This window comes from Haemorhous mexicanus, chromosome 2 (assembly GCF_027477595.1).
Source record: "Haemorhous mexicanus isolate bHaeMex1 chromosome 2, bHaeMex1.pri, whole genome shotgun sequence".
In the NCBI taxonomy this organism is placed as follows: Eukaryota; Metazoa; Chordata; class Aves; order Passeriformes; family Fringillidae; genus Haemorhous; species Haemorhous mexicanus.
The window spans coordinates 95738103-95762570 of record NC_082342.1 but is presented as its reverse complement, the minus strand read 5'-3'; the positions used below and the strand labels follow the sequence as shown (position 1 = coordinate 95762570).

Genomic DNA, 24468 nt, shown 5'->3' with positions numbered 1-24468 from the left:
TTAACGAAACAAGGGCAGGTTAAAATTGGTTAATGTGACTTGCCCCCAGCAACCCAGGGGAGGAGACAGTTTACAGCTGTCTGTGCAGAAGGGCAGGTGCACCTAAATACACACAATGGCTCATTTGGCATGGCTGGTCTAGCTGAAAGAACATGGAATGCTTTTGCACCTTCACTTGAGCATTACCTGCACTAAGGGCATCTCATGTGCCACTTGCAGCTTCACTCCTTGTAAAAGTCTCAGAATATGGTTTCTTCAAGGTTTTACCACATGAGATGAACTACCTAACTTGTAACACAGTTTTATTAAAAGTAGTCACAAAACCTAAGCAGTTTTTCCAATAATGAGTGCACATTAGGACACGTCAACACTAAATTTGGCTAAACTGAAAAATCATAGAAGATAAATTGTGGAACAGCTGTAAAATGTTTCATTATAACAAAACTAGGAATTCATGTTTCATTTTTTCTGTCAAACTGTTCACAGCTTAGCACAAACTAAAAAGCTAGCCCCTCTCCTAATCCCTTCCATTAATCTCAGACTTCTTCTTCTTTTGCACACTCAGAGGAGGACACAAAAAAAAGAAAGTATGTACTTTTTTTTTCAATGCCAACAAGGAAACAAAATGCATAACTCAACTACTTATTTTCTGAATGAAGTCTCTGAAGTTTAGCCTATTGCCTTCATATGCATTCTATATAACTCAAGGTATATTAAGTCAGGACAGTAATCTCCTTAGGCCTCCTTTCTAGCTAATGGAAAAATAAGTTAGCAATGCAATGCTGAACAGCTTCTCTTCGAGTGAGAAGCCTGAAGTTAATTTGGGCTGTTCTGATGTACTAGGACTGTGCTGCAACAGCTGTAGCTACACTCAACTCACGAGTTGTTTGTGCTTTTGCAAACAGCACTAGTCACACAAAGAAATGCTGGTAAGAGGGCCAACTCAAATACAGACATTAATTTATGTTAAGAGCTCTCAGCAAGCCATCTCTGTCAACTATTACTCTTTAGGAGAAGGGATGTATGTTTAGATACAATTTTCTAAAGAACTAGTCAAGCCATTGCATGATCAGCAAGCCTCTTGGAGCCTGCTCTTCTACCAAGTTCTCTACTTCCCCCATAACCTCAGCAGCTTTCACATGCCTCTGTTCTCTCCTAAGTTTCCAAGAATACTTCCTCCTCCCTTCTTCTCTCACTTGTGTCACCATATGACTGATTTAGGGTTGCTTGGCTTGGAGCTGCAGGCATCCTGATTCACAAGCATGGTACCAGATGAGACTTTCTTCAGTTTAACCAAAAATCTGGATGTCTTTTAGGAGCTACTGGCCACACGAGGTTTTAACACAGCTTCAGAGAATTTTTAGATACACCAAAATCCCACAGTCTAGCATGCTGATGAAAGCTTCCCTTTACAGTAGCCACCAGCTGTAGTTAAGACACATTACAAAATACCTTAATCCTAAACCCTTTTTAATTAGGTGTTGACCTTTATACAGTGACTAAAACTAGTATTAGTCTTTCCAGGGTCAGAGATATTAAGCTGCACAGAAGTAAGGTCAGTATACTATTTAAAGTTAAGCAATGCCACTCTCCCAGGCCCTTATTTAGACATATTTGTCTACAACAAAAATTGTTGCTTCTTCATTTAAATTGACATGAGTTATTAGAAAGTAGCTGCCAAAGAAAAATGTTACTGTCTTGCAAACAACTTTACTGTATTTTTCCATGTCTTACTGCTTGAGTGCTAGACAGCATCAAACAACCTGATAATGAAAAAAAATGAACACAAACCAGTAGATAGTTTTAACACCAATATGCACCTAAGTATGTAGCATACAGGAGCCAATTCAGAGCATTCACGGGCTCTTTTTATTTCGTAAAACTAAAGCTTACAGATTCTCAACTCATAACCATTCAGAGAGACAACCACAAAAAGTGTATTAATAAAACCCAACAGGCTTCCAGGCCTTTAAAATTTCTTGAACATAAAGTACAAAAAAAAAGATACCACATGTTACATTACAGTTTGCTGCCTTACACACCATCATAAAAAGTGAACAAACACATTCAGTAACTTCAGGCGTACCATTAAAAAGATACCAGTAAGTGCTCCAGTTTTCTGTACCATACAACTTTATTTCAGTCACATTTCAGTCACATCTTTCTAGGCAATGTATCCAAAATATTTGACTCAAGCATACCTTTAGACTGTAAATATACTGAAATAGGGCATCAAGTCTTCCCTACCTCAAAAAAAAAACCTCATTAAGTTTTAAGTCTATTATAAAAAGTAACCATGTGGAATGTGACAAGTCATAATGTGAAATCAAAGTGCTTTATGCCCATAGCGCAGAGAGACATGAGTGGTTATCCAGCCATTCTTTTGTATATCTCAAACACCAAAAGAGATATTTGCTCTGTTGCACCCCACCTTGCAAAGACCTTTGGATCATTATGGTGAAATTTCATTAACTGACAGCTAAACAGTATCAGTGGACCAGCAATTTCACTTTGATACTTCAAATAATGACATAAATGAGGCATCTTTTCATCATTTTTCAAGTTCCCTTTATAATTTGCAAAGTTCTACTGTATAATGTAACATTATTTTCCATTTAATCTCTTAAAATCCAAGGTATGCTCTATTCAAAATCCTGATATTATTTCCCTAGAACCCAATAGCTGTCTAAGACTTGGTATTTTTGTGCAATTCTTTGCTATTTGCATGTGAAGAGAGAAACACTTCACCCAACAGCCTGTATGAAAGAACCATAAACTCTCAAAGCAGAAAACAACTTTAATAAGGTTTGGACATCAGTAGTTGCATGGAATACGTGCTCAATTCAGATGTGCCCATACTGAAGAATACTCATGTTCTAAGTGTTCACTCAGAAAACTTCCCTCCTACAGAAGTCTAAAAACCTATTTATCTTGCAGAGGAAAGTTTAAGACTTAGCCATCTAATTATCTTTTCTGTTACAACAGAATTAGGTCTACATCATAATATGTATGATTAATCCTCCCTGTTTCAGACACCCCACGGCACGGGTGTGCAGTTTAAACAGGGAGGACTGAGGGAAAACTTCTGGTCCTGTTCCACAGACATAAAGAAAAAGCGCTTTGCAAGACTGAGCTTATCCATTGCATTTGAGGCAACCAACCCAAATTGAAGGCACATGAAATCTATAACATTATAGCTTATAAACTGTAAACTAAAGCTGAACCTCTCTATAATTTCTAGTCTTTTTGCACAGAAGTAATGACCAGCACCTATGCAGAGGTTCTATATTATTTTTAATGCAGCTTTTTCCAGAAATAGTTAAGTGTCACTTGCATGCCTGTGCAAACACTGTCATTTATTAGGTCTTGACATGAAGTGCAGAAACTGGTTGTTTATCTGCATGGAAAGTCTGATGCCAATGCATCAGTAGCACTTCCTTCCCGTCGCTACAAGAAATACAAGTCACTAGCAACAGCCACAGAGACCTGGCTGTTATCTCAAAAGCAGCACTCCCAGCAGCAGTTTTCCTGTGAGGTGTTCTACAGCTTGTGGCATGCATTTAGTCAGTGTTTCAAATTTGGATTTTAACATGTCAAAGCCTATCTACTTTTGGTTAGCTACAGGCCAGGCATGCACATGCACCTTAAGGAAGCCAACTCGAAACGTGCTTTGACAGATGCTGCATTGAAACAGGCCTTACTTTAACAACTAAACACAGATGAGCTGCTACACTGAGCAGCATTCAGGATCCAGGGTCAGCTCAATACCTCAGCTCTTAAGGAAAGCAGAATATGGATATAAATCTGCCTCCTAGATTTCACTGGAACTGCTACCTTTAAAGCACAGAAACATGATTCAAGGTTTCCGAAAGCTTTAGCAAACGGATAGGCTCGTCAATCAGATTAAGACTTACTAGGCTGTCAAACAACAGTTCAAAGCCTTGGCTATCACTTCTCTAGAAATATAGGTTTAAAAGAACTCAAACACCACTGCCACCACTTAACTAGAATCTGTAATTATGCTGCTTCATTCAGAATGATAAACAGGGATTGGGTTTTGGAGTTCTAGTTTTTCACCCTATGCATGAATTCACACGCCTTCCTTTTTTTTGTTTTCTTCCCCTTTTTTCTCTATTTCCACACAGTGTAAGTTGATGGGATTGGCACACAGCGAACACAGACCTGTAGCTATTACATTACAGAACCATATTAGAGCTTCATGAAGATTTCATGCAATGGAGTCTGTGCTCTTTTATTCTAAGAGAATGACTTTCACAGGTAACACATACAACACGGTTTTCTGATTTTAAATGCAGTGAGTTACACAAAGAACATTAACAAGAATTGACCAGACTTAATAACTGGAACTGCGCTAGGTCTGGCACTTGAGAATTCACAGTGATTAAAATAAAATTGCTTTGCCTAAGACAAAACATAAGATACCAAATATATATAAAAACTCTTTGCTTCTATATCTTGTACTAGTATTCCAACAGCGATAAGCAAGCTCAGTAGTACCTCAGACAGCAAAGATTTCTGCACATGGTTAACTTTATTCATTGCTTGCAGTGCAGTGGATTATTATTTTTTCAAAAAATATATTCATGATGTCAAATCAAGCAATTTTCAATGCATAAAGTCAACACAGGCTCAACTCTTTGATGGATTGAAGCTTGGATTCTGACAGGAAAACATTCTATACCATCTCATTTTGTGTACCCAACTCCACACTGTGCCAGGTGGTATTGCTGTTAAAGAGAAACTTAAGGTATACTTGTATATTACTGAGGTGCTCTTCTGCCATAGCAAGTTGTTTGCTGATAGTTTATAGTACCAGTTGATAATGTAAGAGTAAAGCATTTGCACTTTTCTTTCCCCCACTCACTTCACTAATCCTAGCAGATGTACTAACACAGGTTTACGATCCCAAAGCCTCATTTTAGAGAGAAAGGAGCACAGCTTTTAAACACCCCAGTGTTTCTCAACCCACCCACTGCCTCCCATTTCAGCTCTGAGGGCCTGGCTGAAGCAGCTGCTCCCAGGAGCTGTGAGCTCCCAGAGCCCTGCTGACCTGCTGGGCTCACTGACCACACCGAATTGAGAGTTAAAGCAAGATACTCAGGACCCTTCTGGCCAGAGTCCACGAGTGTAGATGAGCACCCACTCGTACCTGCCTCACCTTCTGTGCTACACCTGAGGGCACTCTGGTCCGTGCATCCACCTCCCAGACCTCCTGCTCCCTGGCCTTATCCAAACACATTGGACTTTGGCCTGAGCTTGAATGACGATTTCAGGGATTTCTCCTCATGCTCTTCCTCCTCAGCGTCACCACGAAAGGAGGGCGTGTTGTGGATGATCTGAGTCCTGAAGCGGATCTTATTAAGCCGAGGCTTCATCCGTCCGCTGCCAGAGGCTTTCCTGGTCATCTCCTTGCCTCTGCCCGGCACCGCTGCCCCATCCGTACCTTCAGCTTCCTCCCCAGCGCCGTGATGGTGATGGGAGAGCCGGTAGTTCATGAGATTAGACGGCAACACTTTGGAGAGCCTCCAGCGCCCGCTCCCATTGCCAGCATTCCCTTCCTCCTCCTCCTCCTCCTCCTCCAGGGCCCCCACGAGGTTCCGCATGTCCCCCGAGGTGCCGTGTTGCAGGTACTGCGCAGCCTTGCGCCCGCTGTAGTCGCGGATGTCCACGTCGGCGTCGTAGGCTCCCACCAGCAGCTTCACGACCTCGGCGTGGCCGTGCATGGCGGCGATGTGCAGCGCCGTGTGCCCGCCGCTCGTGCGGGCGTTGATGTCCACGGGCAGCCCGTGCCGCTGGGCGAAGTTGACCAGCGTGGCCAGCAGCTCCTGCCGGCCGTGCTTGGCGGCCCAGTGCAGCACTGTGAAGCCGGTGATAAAGTCCCGCTTGCAGAGCAGCGCCGGCTCGCAGCTCAGCAGCCCCTCCAGACTCTCCCACCGCCCGTCCGAGGCCGACAGCATCCAAGCGTGTTCCAGGGGGTCCAATGCCACGGAGCCGGTGGTGCTCCCCTCTTCCTCGGCGGAGGACGAGGCCACCGAGGCGCTGTCCGAGTCGCGGCCGCGGCCCCCGCCGGGGAGGGCGCCGCGCTTCAGCTGGGGGGAGCTGCCCCGCGCCGCCTCCCGCAGGCTCCGCCGGCCGCCGCCCTGCGCCACCGCCCCGGGCGCTCCCTCCGCCGCCCCCGCCTCCTCCGTCGCCGGGGGCCGCCCCGGGCCCGTCGCTATCGCGGTCTCCTCGCCGCCGCCGCCTTCGCCGCGCCCGGGCGGTGGCCCCCGCCGGGAGCCCCTCCGCTGGCCTCCAGCCACCGCCGGGCTCGGCCGGGGCGGCTCGCCCCGCTGCCCCGGGGGCTGCGGGCGGCTGCCGGCATCCTCGCCTGTTGCCGGCGGCGTCTCCTTAGCGCCTGCCCGTGGGGAGGGCGGCGGGCTCGGCTGCTTCGCGCCGTTCTCCGCCGCCGGCTCCTGCTCCCCGGGGGTCAGGGGGGCGGCAGCGGGGGGCTCGGGGGCGCAGAACCGGCGGCGGAGGTGCACGTACTTGACGCCGGTGCCGGGCTCCTGGCGCACGGTGGCCACTGCATTGACCACCTCCTTGAAGCGATGCCGGGCGGCGGCACGGCGAGAGGGCTCCGCGGGGTTCAGCCAGTCCCGGAAATGCTCCAGCAGCTCCGCGTTGCGCGCCCGCCCGCCCCGCGCCGCCAGGAACCGCACCACTGACTCCTGCTGCAGCTCCGCCGGCTCCGCCATCGCCGCCGCTACCCCATCGCGCCGCCGGCGCTCCTCCTGCTGCTACTGCCGCTGCTGGTGATGGTGCTGGCAGTGGTGGTGCGGGCGCGGCAGAGCCGCCGCTGCCCGAGCCCCTCCTCCCGGCGGCAGCATGCCCGGCAATCACTGCCGCGGCGGCGGCACCGCGCCGCCCTCCGGCCGGGAGGCGCCCGCCAACAGCGCCCGCCCCGGCGGCGGAGCCGCGGCCGCATCCCCTCCCCGCGCTCCTCCCCGCCGCGTGGCTCTCCCATTCGGCGGCAGTTTTGGCCGCGTCCTTTTCTCTCTACTCTCCTCTCTCCTTCTCTGTCTTTCTGGCGGGGCTATGGCCGCTTCCGATGCCGACGAGCCCCTGGTAAGTCCCCTCTGCGGTGCAGGGAGCGGCTGGTGAGCAGCCCCTGTGCCGGGGGTGAGCGCGGTGTGGCTGAGGAAACGGAGGGGCCCGGCAGCGCCGGCACCAGGTGGGGAAGGAGGGTGGTGGTCGCGCCGTGCGAAGGGGTGGAAGTGCTGCCCTCACTGCGGGGCACGGGGCGCTGGTGAGGGCCGCGTCAGGGTGCGGGTCGGGTTAGCGGGGGAGATGAAGGCTCCTTCCTCACGCCGTCTTGTTCCCAGAGCTGCCAGGCTTTTAGAACACTTGTTGCTAACGGAACTTGTTTTCAGGTGTCACTCTTCCTAGCGCTCCCGTGGCGTATCGCATATTTCAAGTAATAAGCTGGATCTTGTCTGTTGAAGAGTTATTTCTGTGTAATGGCAAAACTGTCAGCTTTATGTTCTGAAGACATTGAGCCCATCCACACGACAGTGCTGGAGCGTAGTTCCGATGCCTGTAGATAGTAGTGGAAAACCTGGGGCTCAGGAAAAGTCAGATCTGGGGTGCCCGTGGGCGCATTATTGGAGGGATGTCCATTTGCGCGGCATCCTTCCCAGCACTTTGGCGTAGCCGCCTGGGGCTGCCGGGATCCTCACCCTCTGCACAATGGTTACGGTTTTCTTCGAGTTTTGGAGGGCAAATTTCTGTCACGTCTGCAAATCCAGTAGCAAGCTAGTTTCTTGCTTAGACTGCTAGTCTCGTTCTGCAGAGGTTTACGCAGAGTGATGCATGTAGTCTGAGACTTAGCTTTTGCTTTGGTAAAGCGTGGTGTTGTGCAGTTTTGCTGAAAAATATGTGGTAAATTTAAAAGATTAGTATTTTTTTTAGTTATTTTCTGAAAGAAATAATTTTTAAATGTTACACAGGCTATGTTTTTTTTCATGCTGTTTTTGATGGGCAAGACAACTTTATATAAACCAAAATATTTGGTTAAATCATAGAATCTTAGAATGGTTTGGGTTGGAAGGGATCTCAAAAAGATTGGTTCCAACCCTCTTGATCTGGGCAGGGGCAGTTTTCACTAGACCATGTCATTCAAAACCTCATCCAATTTAACGAATCTGGAGAAATCCAGACACATTATGCCACCAACCTTTAAAAATGGGGCTGAGGGAACGAATGAGGTGTGAGTTAGATGATATCAATTAGGTGATCAACTAGGTGATATTTTTCCTTCTTTTAGAAGTTGTAAGAATGCAGATACCCTGTGGTCATTTTTGTGGACTTAATTTCTCTGCTATTTGTTAGACAATAGCAGAGGGACAGACACCCGATGTCCGTGGAAAATTTCAGAGGGAAAAATGTGGCTACTGCTTTTCTCTTAAGACAATGCTTCAGTTGCTGTCAGGTGGAATAGGTTTACACAGTGATTCTTGTGTAAGGAAGGGAGGCGTTGTCCTGAATGAGTGCTCGCTGCTTGGTAGGCAGCAGCAATTTGCACACTGAGACAAGCTACTTCAATTTCTTTATTCTAGTTTGTGCCAAGTGGGGTGCTAGGTGATAACCCACAAAATGCTAGCTGCCCAGTCATCAAAACCCCATTTGTAGATTTAAAAGCAAACAAGGAAATCAAGGGTCACTGGCTACTAGTTGCATAGTTTTCTTAATTATGGTCTACTTTCTGATGGTTAGTGATTCTCTGGTTTGTCATGCTAATTAGTTCACATTCACAGTTTTTCTCTTCTTTTGAGTTGGTGGGTTTCTTGAGTTGGTGGTCTGTGAGTCGGTGGTCACAATCTCCTGCTAAAATTTCCTTGGAGCTGAGTCAGTTGATTTCAGCATAGTTGCTGAGTTGGCTTTGTTAGTTTCTTCCTTATATTGGATGTTCTGCCAAATGTCCTTGTGGCCCGTAAATTTTGCATTTTTTGTGTCCATTCATTAGCACATCCTTCTCCCCAGGCTTTGCTAACCTCCTCCAGGTCTGAGATCATCGAGGCATGTGAAGCCCTAAGCCTTAACAAGGCAATTCTGCTGACAAAATAATTTATGTTTCTAACATCTGGACATCAGAAGGAAATAAATTTATTCCTGCGAGGGCTTTTTTTGTTTGGAGAGTTACAAATGGCAGTGCAGAGGTGGGGATTTAGCCTGATGACATGAAGGTGAAAGGCCTCCCATCTGCAGTCACACTGAGCCTCTTGCACTGGCTTTTGGTGTGGAGGCTGAATGGTTTGTGTTAGAGGAACTGTCTTATCCTAGCAGCAATAGAGGTGCTTGAGTATCAGACTGAGTAAGCTGGAGGTCGTAGATGTGCTGCAGCCACTCTGTCTCAGATGCACTTGTCTTTAAATGGACAGGAAACTCACAGTTCTCAGTGTTTCTCAGCACTTTTTAATAGTAATTTTCTTCTGGTAGAATGCCTTGAGAAATTTTGTTTTCTGATGTGCTTTGAATGTACTTTTTTTTTAATAGCCCAAAGATGTCATATTTTCTCTTTAAACAGTTCACTTTGCATATGCATTTTCCCCTAATATAAGTCTAAAATGGAATTATCTAATTAGAGGAACCTAAAATGAGTTTTGGTGCAGTGCAGTCTGTAAGCCCATACTTAGGGCTTCATTTGCACAGGAAGTCCTGTGCAAATGAAGAAGAGAATGAGTATATGCTGTGAGGAATATCCATATCCTTCTAGCAACAAGAATTCTGAGACTTTCTCTTCATACTTATTAGAAAAGGTGTCACTTTAATGGGCTTTTAAGTGTTAAATAAAAAAATTTCCTACTGTTGACCATGTCCATGTTCACAGGAAGCAGTAATGGTTTCCAATTCCATGTGGATTGGAAATATAAGAGAAAGAATAGCATGGACTTGTCACCATTTCTACTTCTGGTGTGTAATGTTTGTTTAAAAATACATTTCTATGGATCAAGATATTTCCTTTTAGCCTTATGCATTTTAGTGTGCTTACTTGATGTCATGGCTCTAGATTGCTAGCTGATGTTTGAAAAGGAATGTGTACCTTTAGATATTTCTAATGAAATAGATGTAATGCTGTCTCAGAGTTCTGGTACATATAATGAGTGTAGATAATGTTTTAGTTGGCATAAAAGCAATTTCAGTTCCAGCTCCTCAGAACGAGTTCCATTTGGTAATGCACACCTTCCTCTGATTATGCTTTCTATTTTGAATTCTGATGCTTAGATTTTTTTAGTACGTTTTCCTATTTTCTAAGAGCAAACTAACTGTGATCTATTTTCTCCCTACAGTTTTCAGTTTACATTTTCAGTTGGACTGGTCTACTTTATTTCATTCATGTTTCATAAGGTTGTTTGGTTTGGGTTTTTTTTTTTCTCTGTTGGTTTTTTTTAAGCCTGCAAATCGTTCTGTAAAATAAATTTAATTTTTTTCTTAAATCATGGAATAAAGCTCATTTGACAGGTATTTTTTTTTCAGACTTTGGCATTTCTTCATTGCTTGTGAAATCATAAGGAATAAGTTCTAGCTTTTTAGTGGAATATTTAGTGCCATTGTTAACTGATATTTTAAAATTATTTTTCTGTAGCAAAATGTTGGCTGTCGAACTTTGTCCTTGTCTGCACATGTTGGGTTTGACAGCTTACCTGACCAACTGATTAGGAAATCCATCAAGCATGGCTTCTGCTTCAACATTCTTTGCATTGGTGAGTAGTATCTGGGTGCCTAAAGGCTTTAGTGGTATACCCATCTTAGGAAGCGACTGGAATTTAAACCCAGTTGTTAAGCATGAACTGTAATTCCACCCCTTCTCCCAGCTTTGTTTATTTGGGTTTGTATGTAGCATTTTTGTAAATGATGTGAAGACCAAAAAATGTTGAAAATGTATGCCAGTCATTTATTCATTTATCACAGCCTTTTGGATTTTTTTGAGTAAATGGGGCTTACATCTGTAATAAAGAGCTTCACATTAAAAAAAATCTAAAATTCCAAGGGGGTATTACTGAAGTGTTTCTATACTTATCGAATGTTTTGCTCTAATATTTTACCCTTATTCTTAAAAGATGTTTGTTGAATTGCTGGTTTCACAGCTAGCTACTTAACTTTTAAAAATCTGTAGGAAGTTAATTCAGACTTTTAAAGAAACCAAAGTGTCACGACACTGTTCTGCTCATTACTCATTAGCTGATAATTTACCCTTATATGTAGGATGAAAAAATAATGAAAATATATTTAGTGTTCACTAAAAGAATGCACAATTTTGCTCAGTGTACACAAAAACTCAACTGATTTCTCTTTCTGAGATTATTATGTATTTATTTGATGTGAAAAATGTCTTCTCCAACCCTTCTGTTTAACTTTAGGAGAAACTGGAATTGGGAAATCAGCCTTGGTGAGCAGTTTGTTTAACACCGATTTTGAGGACTCTCCATCAACCCATTTTCTGTCAAGTGTGCGACTTAGAGCCCAGACTTTTGAACTCCTGGAAAGTAATGTTCTTTTGAAGCTGACAGTTGTAAAAACAGTGGGGTTTGGTGACCAGATGAACAAAGCAGATAGGTAAGTGCCCTCTTGTCACTATGTTATGCTGAAGCTTTGGTCTTATGCTGAAGTGCGAGTCAATTTTTGTTTGGGCTTTTGCAATAAATGGTTGTCTTACATGTATTCCAAGTAGATGGTTAACTGTTTTCCTGTGTGCCAAAGTAAACTCATTGTTCTTCTCGTGTAAGAAATTATTTTGTAATTCAGATGAACTCTGCCCTTTTCTTTATGAAATCTTTCTTTCTTAATCTTTTATAAATGTGTGTACATGCAGTACTTTCTTTTGGGGTGGAGAAAAGCAGGGACTTCAATGGGTGGGTTTTTAAACAGCCAAGCAGATTATAAAGTACTGTAGATTATATAGATTAGATCTCTACAGGGTTTTTAACAATTTCATTGTAACTTGTTGAAGACCTTAAACTGGAAGTTTAATCATGTGGATTACTGAAGGCCTTTGGGTTTTGTGTCAGTCAGCTTAGTCAGAAGATGTAGAGGCAGCACACTGATGTCTTTCGGAACTTTTTTTGAGTCTGTGCTTTTGTGACTTTTTTACACTTTTTTTACATTTTTACACTGAGACAGTGTGAACTGTCTCAGCAGATTTTGTTTCTTTCAACGTAATTGTAAAGGATTTATACCATGTGAGTACCTAAATGGTGGTACTCATATAATAAAAGGCTAGAGAGTCATGTTAAGGTTGTCATGACAGCTGTGGCCTATGATATGACTGGATAATAGCTGCTGCTGGTGAATTGGATGAAGGAGATGCAAGTAGATACTAGTATAGCTATTAGAGATTTTGATGTGTGGTATAGGAGGTGCCTTTTTGTTCTTTTGATTTTGTGTGTAACACCTGCTTCTGGATTTTGATAGGATTTGATCTGATTTGTAAACTTTGTGGAGCAGAAGAAATGTAAGGGTGCATTGTTTCTACATCTAGCAAAACTTTTCTTTTTGAAAGCACATTAGAATCTGATTTTAGGTAGGATAAAGTATACTTAAACTGTACTTACTATAAATTGGGTTTTTATTCTCTAACATTTCTCATTTTAGTTTTTGTCTATTGTTTAAGAGCCCTCTCGCCTGCAGTACTTCAGAAGATAAAGTTCATCCTGTTTCTTGGTACTACTAGTTGCATATTCTTTCTTTTCTTGTATTGTACCTAAGAGGTTGTTGTATCTTTCTTATATTTAAGAGTTCTGCATTTGCACAACTTAATTGCAAAAATTTAAAAACATCACTTGGGAAGTTTGGTTATAATCATAATTAACATTATATAGATTTTTTCACTAATGGTAGCTAGGAAATATTTTGTTTGTGTTAGATGCACTGTTATTTTTAAAGTAGTTTTTCAGAAATTAGGATTACTCTGTACACGTAATTTTCTGCCCTACTTGAGCAGCCCTTTGACATGTAAAGCAAAAATCTGCAGAACAATGTAAGAGAATTCCCTTCTTAGTCTGTCTCTGTTTAGGAGTAGCTAATATCTGGTTGTTAAATTTTATTTCCTACAGCTATCAGCCAATAGTGGATTATGTAGATGCACAATTTGAAGCCTATCTCGAGGAAGAACTGAAAGTTATACGTTCTTTATTTAGCTACCATGATACTCGCATCCATGTCTGCCTCTATTTCATTTCACCTACAGGCCGTTCTCTAAAAACCATAGATTTGTTAACTATGAGAAGCCTAGACAGTAAGGTAAGACTTGGAAACAGTTCCAAGAATTTGTCTTACTTTCTAAAGCATCTTGTTGCTTTTAGGTCCACTACCATGTTTCAGTTCTATATCGATGCATTTGGTTTTGTAATGTTTTTTTGGTACTGATATACTTTAAGTTCTGAATACATGGGTTCTGCAAGTAGCTTGCAGTTCATCACTTATTTATTTACAAATCAAAAAGAGAGGCATATGGCAAGAACATTGAAAAAAGAAGCACAACGAAGTTAAAAAAAATACTAAAAAAAGTAAAACCACACCAACTTTACTTTTATTAAACCCTAAGCATAGTAGTGAGATTGGATAGGGCACCTTCTATAACCACTTTACTATTTCTAATTAAGCTTGTTTCTAGTTTTGGGACTGCTGGAAAGTTGGCATCTAAAAAGCTCTGCAACACTGAAGATCTTCGTTTTAGATAACTGAAGAGGCATGAAGAGCCATGAACAGAACACTCTGCCAATGTGGCTTTTTCTGTGATAGGCTGCAGTAGTGTTTTAACATATTGATTTGTTTAGAAAGCTTTGAAAAAGCAGTTTCTAGTGAAATTACTTGCATTTTCTAAATCCTTAACTGTCTTCCTGTAATGGGGCTATGTGAAGCTAAATGTTTAACCTATTTTAAGAAACCTTATATTATTTGAATTTAATTTGTTGAAATGTTGAAAATTTTGAAAACTTTTAAATGCATTTGCTGTGCTATTCGCCTTTTTCTTTGCGCTGTACTAGAACCCCTCCCACTAAATTTTTTTCCTGCATTTTCTGGTTTCTGACAAGTTTTTCCAAGATAGCAAGGATTAAATCAGCTGTCTAGTCCACATTTGCACTTGATAAGAATATTTGGGATTTTTGTTACTTTGTTTGTGGATGTGTTTTGCATTCTGAACTTCTCAATAGCAGACAAGGGAAGGTATGGTGGTACGAAGGTAGGGGAGAGCACATTTCTCTATGCTGTGTTGTTGGTTTCTAGGTTGTGTCTGCTCTTTACTGAACTTCCTTTAAAACAGTGTTTCTTTCAAGAGAAAAGGATATAGATCTTCCATCGGGATAAACCAAAAGTAATTCTGCTTTGAGGAAGTTTTGGCTTCTAGCCACCTACTGCAAAAATTTTTAGTTCTGCTTTGGAACAGAGGGAGCATAAACCACATGTAACTCTGTTGTTTTATCCCTTTGCAATGGATTCTTTCGGATCTTACTGCAGAAATATCCATGTACATACAGACAGAGTTATGTGCTTTAACTGTAGTTTTGTTTCCATCTTGTTGTGGAGCATGTTTGTGGTGCTTTTAGTACTGCATTTTCCTAGTGGCAGTTAAGAACTTGGAATTTCCCAGGATGTGGGAGTCCCTGGGTGTATTCACTGAGTACAGGATTCCATAAAGAGAAGATGGTACAGCCACATGCATCCATCAAATGTGTAAATCTATGTGGAAAGCTGTCTTGAGTTTCTTCCTAAATCCACTGCAGTGTACACTGTGTACTTTTGTTACAGTCTGCTGCTACAAAACAATAGCAGATTACACAGCTCGGAGGTACAGAGCGTTCTTGGGATAGATCAGGTTCATCCTGTACTCTGCAGTCCTTGAAGAAAAAAACAGAGTATCTATGGTCAGTTTATTTTTCTCTGTTATGAATAGAATGACTAACTGAGAATTTGGACTCTGGCATTTAGACACTGGAAAATCCTATAGTTTTGCTTAGGATGGCATCACTACAGACCAGCCAGGTTTCATTCACAGACAAAGGGGTCTTTTCCTGTACTCTTTCTTCCTGGAAATAGTGATTATTCAACTAATAGCTCTGTAGTTCTAATTAATTCTCACAGAATTGTATGCAGGTTATGGTTAAGTCAGTGAAGTATTTTGGGGATTTAGGTTTTTTCCCTTCAGAAGGAATCTTCAGAAATTTTTATACTGATTCACAGAGGTACACTTAAATCAGCCTGCTCTTGCAACCAACAGTGATTTCAATTGCATGTATTTATTTTCCTTCTATGTTGTTTATCTAAAGCCAGAGTTAATTTTATGCTTTTCAATTTTTACAGACTTATGGTGATTTAATGTCAATGTTGATAGGCTGTGATCACAGTTTCTGATGATTTTGCATTTTACTGTTCTTCTTGGTAGACTTTCTCTGCTATTTGTTTGCTGTTTTCTAAGAATTTCTCTCCTAATTAGTGTGTGCTTGAAAAATGTTCACGTCAAAAAGACAACTTTCATGTTGAAAAAGAGAAGAGGTTAGTTTAATTCTGAGGACTCTGTGTTCCATCCATTTTTAGACCTACCTTGGAGAAAACCTACGTTCTTGTCCCTCAGCTAATTTGATTGAAGGTGTGAATTACTGCTAGTGGAACAGATTGTTTATAAAGTTCTAAATTAGTTCAGTTATTAGAAATATAAATTCCATAATTTTATTTGATTTTAGATCTTTTACCCCATATGTGCTTAGATCATGCATGCTACACAATTAAGGACTATCATCAAGCAATCTTGGAAGTCATAGTTCAGAGCTGGCTTGCTTCTTTTTCTTTGGGACATTCTGCTTAAGACAGAAGTCTTATTTGAAAAATATCCATTTTGAACCTGTTCCTGACATTTAGGCATTTCCATTCTATTCTTCTGAATATTCTGCCTGAAAGTGTGTATGTTGTTTTGTTTTTTAGTTTTCCTCTCCTTCGTTTTTGCATCTGCTGTCAAGGAACTCTGTAAAACACTTCATCTTCTGAAATCCAGAAGAGTTATTTATGTTGTTCTTTGAAAATATTTGGATATTCATTATTTACATTTTTTCCCATTTGGGTATTCATCCATTTAGTTCTGAAAAATGTGTATTTTGGGAGTGCTGATAGTATTTGTAAGAAAAAATTGGCAACTATTGCTTCCAAGTTACTGCCATCACTGTTTTAGGAGATAGGGCAGTTTAATAGAACTGAATTCTGTGTTCTGAATAACTAGTGGCAAGACTGGTAAGCAAGAAGCTTTAGCCTTTGTTATTCCTCTGCTCATGTCAGATACTGGAGAAACTGTGCTGCAGTGGTGAGGTGAGGAAGATGTATCTGAAAGGAGCCCAAGGAAGAGCTCAGGGGTAGGCAGGGGTTGGTAGCCAGCTTCCTTTCCTTTCTGTATTTGGACTGCCAGCTTTCATTTAACACCTGAGCCATGTCCCCTGCTGCTATAAACTAAACAATCTATTTTTTTTAACAGAGATACAAATACTTAATGGCATTTAGTTAATAAGAAGGCATTGCTTGCGTTTGAGTACTTCGCTCTATGAGACCTCCTTCCTTGTTCTTAGGATCAATTGCTTTTAAAGCAGTATATTAAGTAATTGGTTGCTAGTTATTTAAATTATGCCCATGAGAATATTTTCCATTGTGAAAATATGATATCAATTGATGGAAAGGTTTGGACTGCAGAGAAGTTTTACACAGCTAAATAAAAACCAATTCTATTTACAAAAGTTTCCACCTAAAAATTGAAGTCTCATGGATTTCATATAATTTATGTCATTCATAGGTGAATATTATACCAGTTATAGGCAAAGCAGACAGCATTTCTAAAAATGAGCTGCAAGACTACAAGAAGAAAATAATGGGTGAATTAGCTAGCAATGGCATCCGAATATACCAGTTTCCTACTGATGATGAAACCGTTTCTGAGATTAATACCATAACAAATGTAAGTAAATGACAAAAATATTGATATTTCAGTGCTAATGCATCATTATCTAATGCTGATTCATGTCACTGCTCTCACCATTGTCTTTAAGCTTGTAAATTTGCATGTCACACGTTTGTTTATTCTTCTCCTTAAAAAGCTCTTATGTGTTTTTTTTTCCCTACTTATAAATCTTCTGCCCCTCTGCTGCTGATATGTGTAACAGAAAAGAGGTTCTCATGCATAAATGGTTTTTCTGATATCTATTATAGATGGACTGATTGACTTTGCTCTTTTCCTCAACAGATATAATTTTACATCTGGTAGAGAAGATATTTAGGTGCCTTATGTCTACAGCTTTCTACAGTAGCAAGTCTTACATCTGCTTTCTTCTTTTATTTAGTATTTTGTTTTGAAATTAGGACAGATTTTCTCTGGGGATGAAGAAGTCAGATGTGACTCTGGCTTATTTTTGGTAGTCCTTTCCAACTGTCCCAGGGGTAGCTGCCAGTTCTCAGCTAAGGCTGTGAAGCTAGATGGCTTTGCCTTGAGTGCTCTGTATTTGCTGCTCTTGTGCATGTGTTTGTATGTACACTGACCATGTTTGTGTGTGGGGGGGTTTTTGAAAATAGGGAACAGGAGCCAGGATGCTGGGAGCCCATGGCTGTGCATTCCCAACCTCTGTTACCTGGCCAGGGAGTGACAGTGTGCAGCTGTCCATCAGTAACAGGCCCTTTTGCTGTGGGGAAACGTGGTGGTTTGTTACTTACCACTTCCATGCTCTGAAAGTGATTTATTTTCCAGGTAATGGTGTTTCTTTATTTGGCCAGCTGTTGTGGGTCAGCAGGCAGGCTGCCAGCCTGTCTTTGTGCCAAGCTCACAGCAGTAACCACAGCACAGGTTCCAATGTGTGACTGTCACTTGAGTGTTAGTGGGCTATGAGCTCTGACTGAATGTGAGTGGTATGTTCTAGAGCAGTTTTCTGTTTGGGGCTGACATTTCCTAGTGCAGCTCAAGATGTAGTTGGCTGCCTTTGCCCTTGGGACAGACCTCCTGAATCAGGAACAACCTGCAGTTCACCAGGTCATTGCCCCCACGTCTTATTCTGCAGAGTGCCTTTCCAGACAGTGGGCCCCCAGCTTGTGCTGGGGCATGGGCATATTCCTCCTGACATGCAGGACTTAGCATTGCTCTCATTTCCACTTTGTGAGGTGCCTGTTGGCCCATTTCTCCAGCCTGCTGGGGTTCCCCTCAACACACCCATCTGGATCTATCAACTGCTCCTTCTGCTTCTGTTGTAGTTTAAGTTTTTTTATCAGTAGATACTAGGGTTGATCTCCTAGGGATGGTTTCTGGTTTTAAACTGCTTGTTGGCTTTTCCTGAAATGGTGTTTTCCTCCCTAATTTATTTCTGAGGTGTTTCTATGTTTTTACATAAGAGTGCTGACAGATAAAGACTTAATTGGTACATTTCATACAGGGTTATTTGCCATTTGCCGTGGTAGGAAGTATGGAGAAGGTGAAAATAGGAAACGAAATGGTGAGAGCTCGTCAATACCCTTGGGGCATTGTAAAAGGTAAAAAAATTCTTAAAAGTATCTTTATGAGCTTTTGCTGTTGTTGAAGTATAATATTCACCAATAATACAAGGGGCTGTTTCACTGATCCAGGCTGATTGCATTTTGGATCAACAGTATAAGGAATTTAGCCATTAATACTTGAGACATGCACTAACTTGTAATTTCTTCCACACTGATGTGTTCTTAGGATCAAGGTATGAGGTGGTGTACATAGTATTTGGGCAGGTTAGGATAGTGGCAGTACCTCTAGCACTACCAAACTTCAAACATTTGTGATTGTCAGTAAAGAGGGTTAAAAAAAGAGAGAAATGAGGTTGTCTTCAGCTCAAGCAGGAAATAAGGACAGAAATATGTTCACCAGTACTTACAGGTCTTCAGTACTTCGGTGTCTATATTAAAAATGATAAAGAAGTACAAGAGGTATAATAAACAACAAGATACCTTTTCCTAGAAGTACATTTAGTGAACAAAGTGATGATGTTTAAAATGTATTTTGACTATTTTGCTACTTCTGCATCATAATAAAATCATCTTTTTTCTGATTAGTGGAAAATGAGAACCACTGTGACACTATAAAGCTCCGCAGGATGCTTTTCACAAATATGGAAGACTTAAAGGAGAAGACTCGTGCATATTATGAGTCGTACAGGCGCTGCAGGCTGGAAACGTTGGGTTGCAGAGACATTGGTCCTGAGAACAAATCAGTCAGGTAAAGGACTTGGTGTGCAGCACTTGCATTCAGCATCCATTCACTTCACATCAGCCCGGTGCAGAGCAGCGTTCATACATAAAATAAGTTTTCTAAGAAGGAAAGAATTTTTTTTTTAATTGAAGAATGTAGCTGTTCATTCAGTTATCTTCATGGAGAAGTATATGTGTTTAAATCAGCATTCAGGAAAGCCAGTTGTATTTCTGAAATCCTTCTCTTCTATAATACACCTGAGGATTTTAATTTTTCTCAGGAAGCATGTCTGTTTTCTTTAAGTATCAGTGCTTTATGAAGTTTTAAATTATTTTCATTATATATTAGTATTATATTTTACTTTCTTTCTTAAGAATGTCTGGTTATAAATAATAGTTTGGTTGGACTCCAGGTTCAGAAGGAACTGAAGCAAAAACTTTTACAAAATAAGTGGTTACACTTTTGACTTCCCACATTATCTTCCATAATAACAAATGTCTAGGCATTTTCAGATCAAGAAATCTCTTGCTGGACTGTAGGGAGTTAAAAGAGGATTTTGAAGGAAAGTTAAGCAGAAGGTTATAGACACTCAGTTGTTTAATGTAGTAAAGCTGCTTTCTGCAGGAAGCATTTAAAATTTTATAGCAATTTTGTTTAATCTTTTATTTCCAGTTCTCTCGTGTCCCTCTTGCAGCTTCCTTTTTTTTTTTTTTTTTTTAATGCATGGGACTGTACTTTTAACTGGTCAGAATCCTGCTGGGGAAGAGCTGATGCTGTGTGAATTGTTCAAGCCTTCCTGGTTTAGTGGAGCACCATTACTGTGTAGTTGTGGTGGGAAATACTGACTTAAACAGGCATGAAAACAGAATAAGACCCTGCTTTAAAAACAGTTTCTCATTGTTTGAACCAAGGCACATTTGCAAATGAATTCATTTAGATGATGTTGACCTTGAATCAGTGGTCTCTTGATATTTCTCTTCACTTAACAAGAATGTAATACATCCTTTTCATAAAAAGAGAACCAAAGGTGAAAGAGGTTTAAAACCAACTGAAATTAACCATAGAATTTTCATTTGGTTTACATTTAAGAACGTGTGTTAATAGCTGTTAATAGCTGATGTCTTGTTATCCTTGTCTAGGGAAGATTTTTTTTTTTAGAGATTTGTTCATGGCAATATTGACTCCAGTACCTTCAGCTTTTCTGAAGCTCCATTTCATAGTGCACATAGTGCACAGCCATCTCAGGATAAGAGTTAAATTATAAAAACCATCATCTGTAGAAGTGTTTTCTTCTACAAACAGAGGAATTATCTCTGTAAAACCCCTACACAGTTTACGTTTGTTAACAGCCTGAGCAGGCAGGTTCACATTAGAATGTCCCAATTTTACACTTAGAGCTCATTTAAAAGTTGTCTGTTTCTTGGATATATAGAAGAAGTGAGTTCTCTCTTGTGTGTAGATTTTTACCTATGGCCCACTAGATGTCAGAGAGAGTTTTGGCAAGAAAGTACACTTAGTTACTAGTTTTGGTAAATCAGTTTTATTGAAAATGTCATTGTTTTGGAAGGATGAGAATAGAAATCCCCTAAGAACCTAGAAAAATGATCTTTTTCCCAGATTTACTGCAACAGGAAAAGTAAGACTAGGATAGATGTGGTTGTCTTTCAGTAATGTGGCATAGTGAATGATGCTGAGGTATGAAAGAGAAGGTGTTTGATGTTTTGGGAGAGACATTTTATGATACTATAAAAAAGGAAGAGAATTTAGAGGATGTGTATGCAGTGTAATTAGCAGACTAATGCAGCCTTACCCTTAAGGTGCTTTATCAAGTTACTGAGGAAACAATAAAAAGTGTCATCCTCAGCAATGTGATAGAAAATGTCTTTTTACATAGAGGAAGTTCAGTGGTTCCCACTTTGCCTGTACATTTAAATAACTTTTAATGAATAGGGACTATCCAGTTACTTTACTTGTTTTAGGCAAAACTGTGTTATTAAGTTGTCATCCTCTTTGTCCTTAAAGGTGTTTACAATATATACATGTGAATTCCAAGAGCTGTAGTTTTAGAGTATAATTAATATTGCATAGCAGTATATGCCTGAAGATTAAAATTTCATGCTAGTTGTATAAATAATGATCAAAATGCATGTTGAGGATTCATATTTTGTGCCTGTGATGTAGCTGTCTACATATTAATTTGATAATAACATAGATTTAGAAAACCTTTGCTAGACTTGAGTAATTGGCTGTTTGTAGCCTTTGAACACTGACACTTGAGTAGCAAATGTGCCATGATTTTTGGCATATTGGGAAGAAGCTGCCTGTGAAGTTCCTGTATTAACCTTTTGGATTTAGAAGTAGGACATTAGTTTATTCATCCAAAGTTGTATGCCACTGCAAGGCAAAACCAGCAATTCTTGTATGTCCAGCTGCCTTGTGAGGTGGGTTATGGGCAGGCATCTGTAAAGCCTTCTACTCTTACATGTGTGTAAAACCCTTATGCTTTTACATGTGTGTAAAAACATGTCAGCAAGTTTTACCTTTTTTATGGGAAATGTGGAAAGAGATGGTTTCAGCATACAACAGAAAAATATACTTGCATCATTATTACTGGGTAATAACGATGCAAGTAAAATAAGGGTAGTCTGAAGTGATTGTCTTGTGTTTTAAAAACACCTATTCCCCAATCCTGTAATTTTGGTGAAGCTATTTCATAATAACTTTTTAATTTGTTAGTTTGCAATTGCATTCTAAGAATGAAGTAATTAAGTAATTGATAGAGTATTTAGAGTGTGGTTTATGCATTTTATGCAGTATCTGTTGAATATAAAATTCAGAAGTGAATTTTTTATAATTTTATAATTTTTTGCCACTTAAAATTGGCATTTGCATTTCTTTGTTGTTGAAAAGTAAAGATAACCTTGTGTGTGTGTGTGTGTGTGCGTGCAGATGGTCTTGTCCTGCCTTTTTGATGGTCCAATTATGCCCATTAGGAACATGAATTCCTAGTTTCTGGTCATTCTCAACAAGAGATAATTGCTGAGATGTTTTCAATGGTAAAATTTTGAATAGTTGAAAACAGAGATCTAGACATGAAGAGTGCTTCCAGGAAAATGAACTTCTAAATATATACACACGCATACCTAGTTAGCCTAGGCATTTGCAAAGGAGGAGAGGATTGCTAGTGTTTTGAAGTTAGACATTTTGTTAAGTCTGTTTTTCAATTTAAGTTGTTGCCTATGGGCACATTTTTGTTTTGAAAGAAGAAAACTGATAGACCAGGGTCTGTTGAAAAAAGCTGAGGATTGGTATTTAGGCTGCACGCTTGCGTGTTTAGATTTGCTGATGTTAATAATTCTCTGGGTTAGTGGTTCTTCTGTCATCATAATTACAGTTTGTTCTCCATTATAATTGCAATTAAACATTATTGTAACATAGGCATCTTGGTTTCTCAGTATGTGGGGAATCATTCCTTGCTTTTTTTCTTCCCCGAAACTGGGATGTTCAGACCTTGCAGTTCTTGAACTTGTTTATTTTTCTGTTTTGACGTCTGTTCTGAAGATGATGACAGAAAACCAGGAAGGATTCAGTGACATGAATAAGTTTATATGTAGAGGAAGGTTGACATGACACTTGACATGTGTAAGAAAAGAAACCTAACATTTGAAAGGCTGTTAGACCTTTTCCTTGAGAAGTCCTTGGCAATGGAGTTCATCTGACCAGCTGCAGAACTTTGCATTTGAGCTAAATATTTTACCCATCTTAGAATGAGGTTGGACCATACCCAAAATACCTGGCTTTCTTGCCCCTACTGAAAAATTGATAGTTCTTTAGGTCTTCCACATTCTTATTATTGTTCAATATCAACTGAGCTAGTTGACTGAGGTGAAGCACAGTGCTAGAAATACCTGTCATTAGTTAATATTTTTTTAAAAAGTTTTTCTGATATACCTTAATTAATAGTCAAATGTTCTGCAAAAAGTTACAAGTGTTACTTTCAGATTTGGAAGCTTTTAAAAGTGTAATTGAATAAACTTTAAATACCTGTGTTGTTCAAAGTGCACATTGTGTTCCACTGAGAGTTAAATTCACTTCAGAGTCTTTATTTATGAACATAAATAAACTCTTATTTGCAATTTTAGGCTTCCATGCTTTCAGTCTCATGCAGACAGAAAAAACTGTCTCAAATATGCTTCTGTAGAAAGGCAGGTGGTAGTGCTGGTATGCATGATTAGTTTAGACTTTCTTCACAATGCCTTACTACAAAACCTCAGTAAGATTACATTATTTAAATAATTAGTTATAACATTTATTTTTTTTTTAAATGTCTTTGTACGGAGTATTTAATTCTGCATGTCTAAGCCAGGAGAGTGAGAGTACCTATGAACTTGATTTTCATAATCTGCTAAATGAGAAGCAGTGAAACCAGTCTTTAGATAAACCAGAAAATATTTTACTATGAGCAGTGGATGAAGTAATGTTGAAAGGACTGGCTTAAGATGTGGTGAACTGTTTTTCCTTCCTCCCCAAATCTCCTAACACTTAAGAGTGTTTGGGTTATTGTGTTGCTGGTATGCCACACACAGAAAAGGAAATTTTGGTTTAGTTCTGTCTTGGTGATTCCCAGAACAATTCGGTCCAGGAGGAGGGGATAATTCATGGAGTCATAGAATGGTTGGGATTGATAGAGACCTCAAAGACCATCTAGTTCCAACCCACCTGCCATGGACAGCAACACCTCCCACCAGACCAGGTTTCTCAGAGCCCCATCCCGCCTGGCCTTGAACACTTCCACTTGAACATGCACTGGCATCCACAACCACCTGCACAGTAAAGTTTAAAAATACACTTTTATTTCTTCTCTTCTTTTTATGTGTGATATTATTATTTACTGAGTTGAATCTCTTCAAAGTTAATCTTTTACTAATTTTAAACACAAAATTGCTTTTACCTGATAAAGTAAACCTAGTCTGGGTCTAAACATGTCCACATAAAGAAATGAAGGTGTGATTGTAGCATGTTAACTTAGTCTAGCATTTGCTCTAGCAGCTTTATCATTCCCAAAGGCAGCATTTTATCTATCAGAACTGACACTGAGTGCAGAAGCCTGAATAGTGTGAGATTGCTAGCACTTGAAAAACCTGTGCTGTATGTAGCATTATTGTCTAAACTTAGAGATAGTGTGAATTAATACATCTGTGTGAAAACCATGCCCCTGTTTCATGAGGATTTGAGGA

The 24468-nt window shown here is 40.4% G+C and overlaps 2 protein-coding genes across 2 annotated transcripts in view; one reads left to right on the top strand and one right to left on the bottom strand.

Annotated features, from left to right (window-relative positions):
• Window positions 1–1846: 1846 nt before the first annotated feature.
• Window positions 1847–6933, bottom strand: SOWAHC (sosondowah ankyrin repeat domain family member C). Its single transcript, XM_059839614.1, has one exon. It carries the CDS (start codon window positions 6753–6755, stop codon window positions 5247–5249), a length of 1509 nt encoding a protein of 502 aa, XP_059695597.1. The 5' UTR covers window positions 6756–6933; the 3' UTR covers window positions 1847–5246.
• SEPTIN10 (septin 10) overlaps window positions 6886–24468 on the top strand; it is a 40777-nt gene continuing 23194 nt past the window's right edge. The window contains 9 exon segments of the mRNA XM_059839615.1: window positions 6886–6981; window positions 6983–7079; window positions 7082–7125; window positions 10643–10760; window positions 11418–11613; window positions 13110–13296; window positions 16829–16990; window positions 18450–18546; window positions 19096–19258. Of these exon segments, the coding sequence (XP_059695598.1) occupies window positions 6886–6981; window positions 6983–7079; window positions 7082–7125; window positions 10643–10760; window positions 11418–11613; window positions 13110–13296; window positions 16829–16990; window positions 18450–18546; window positions 19096–19258 (1160 nt within the window).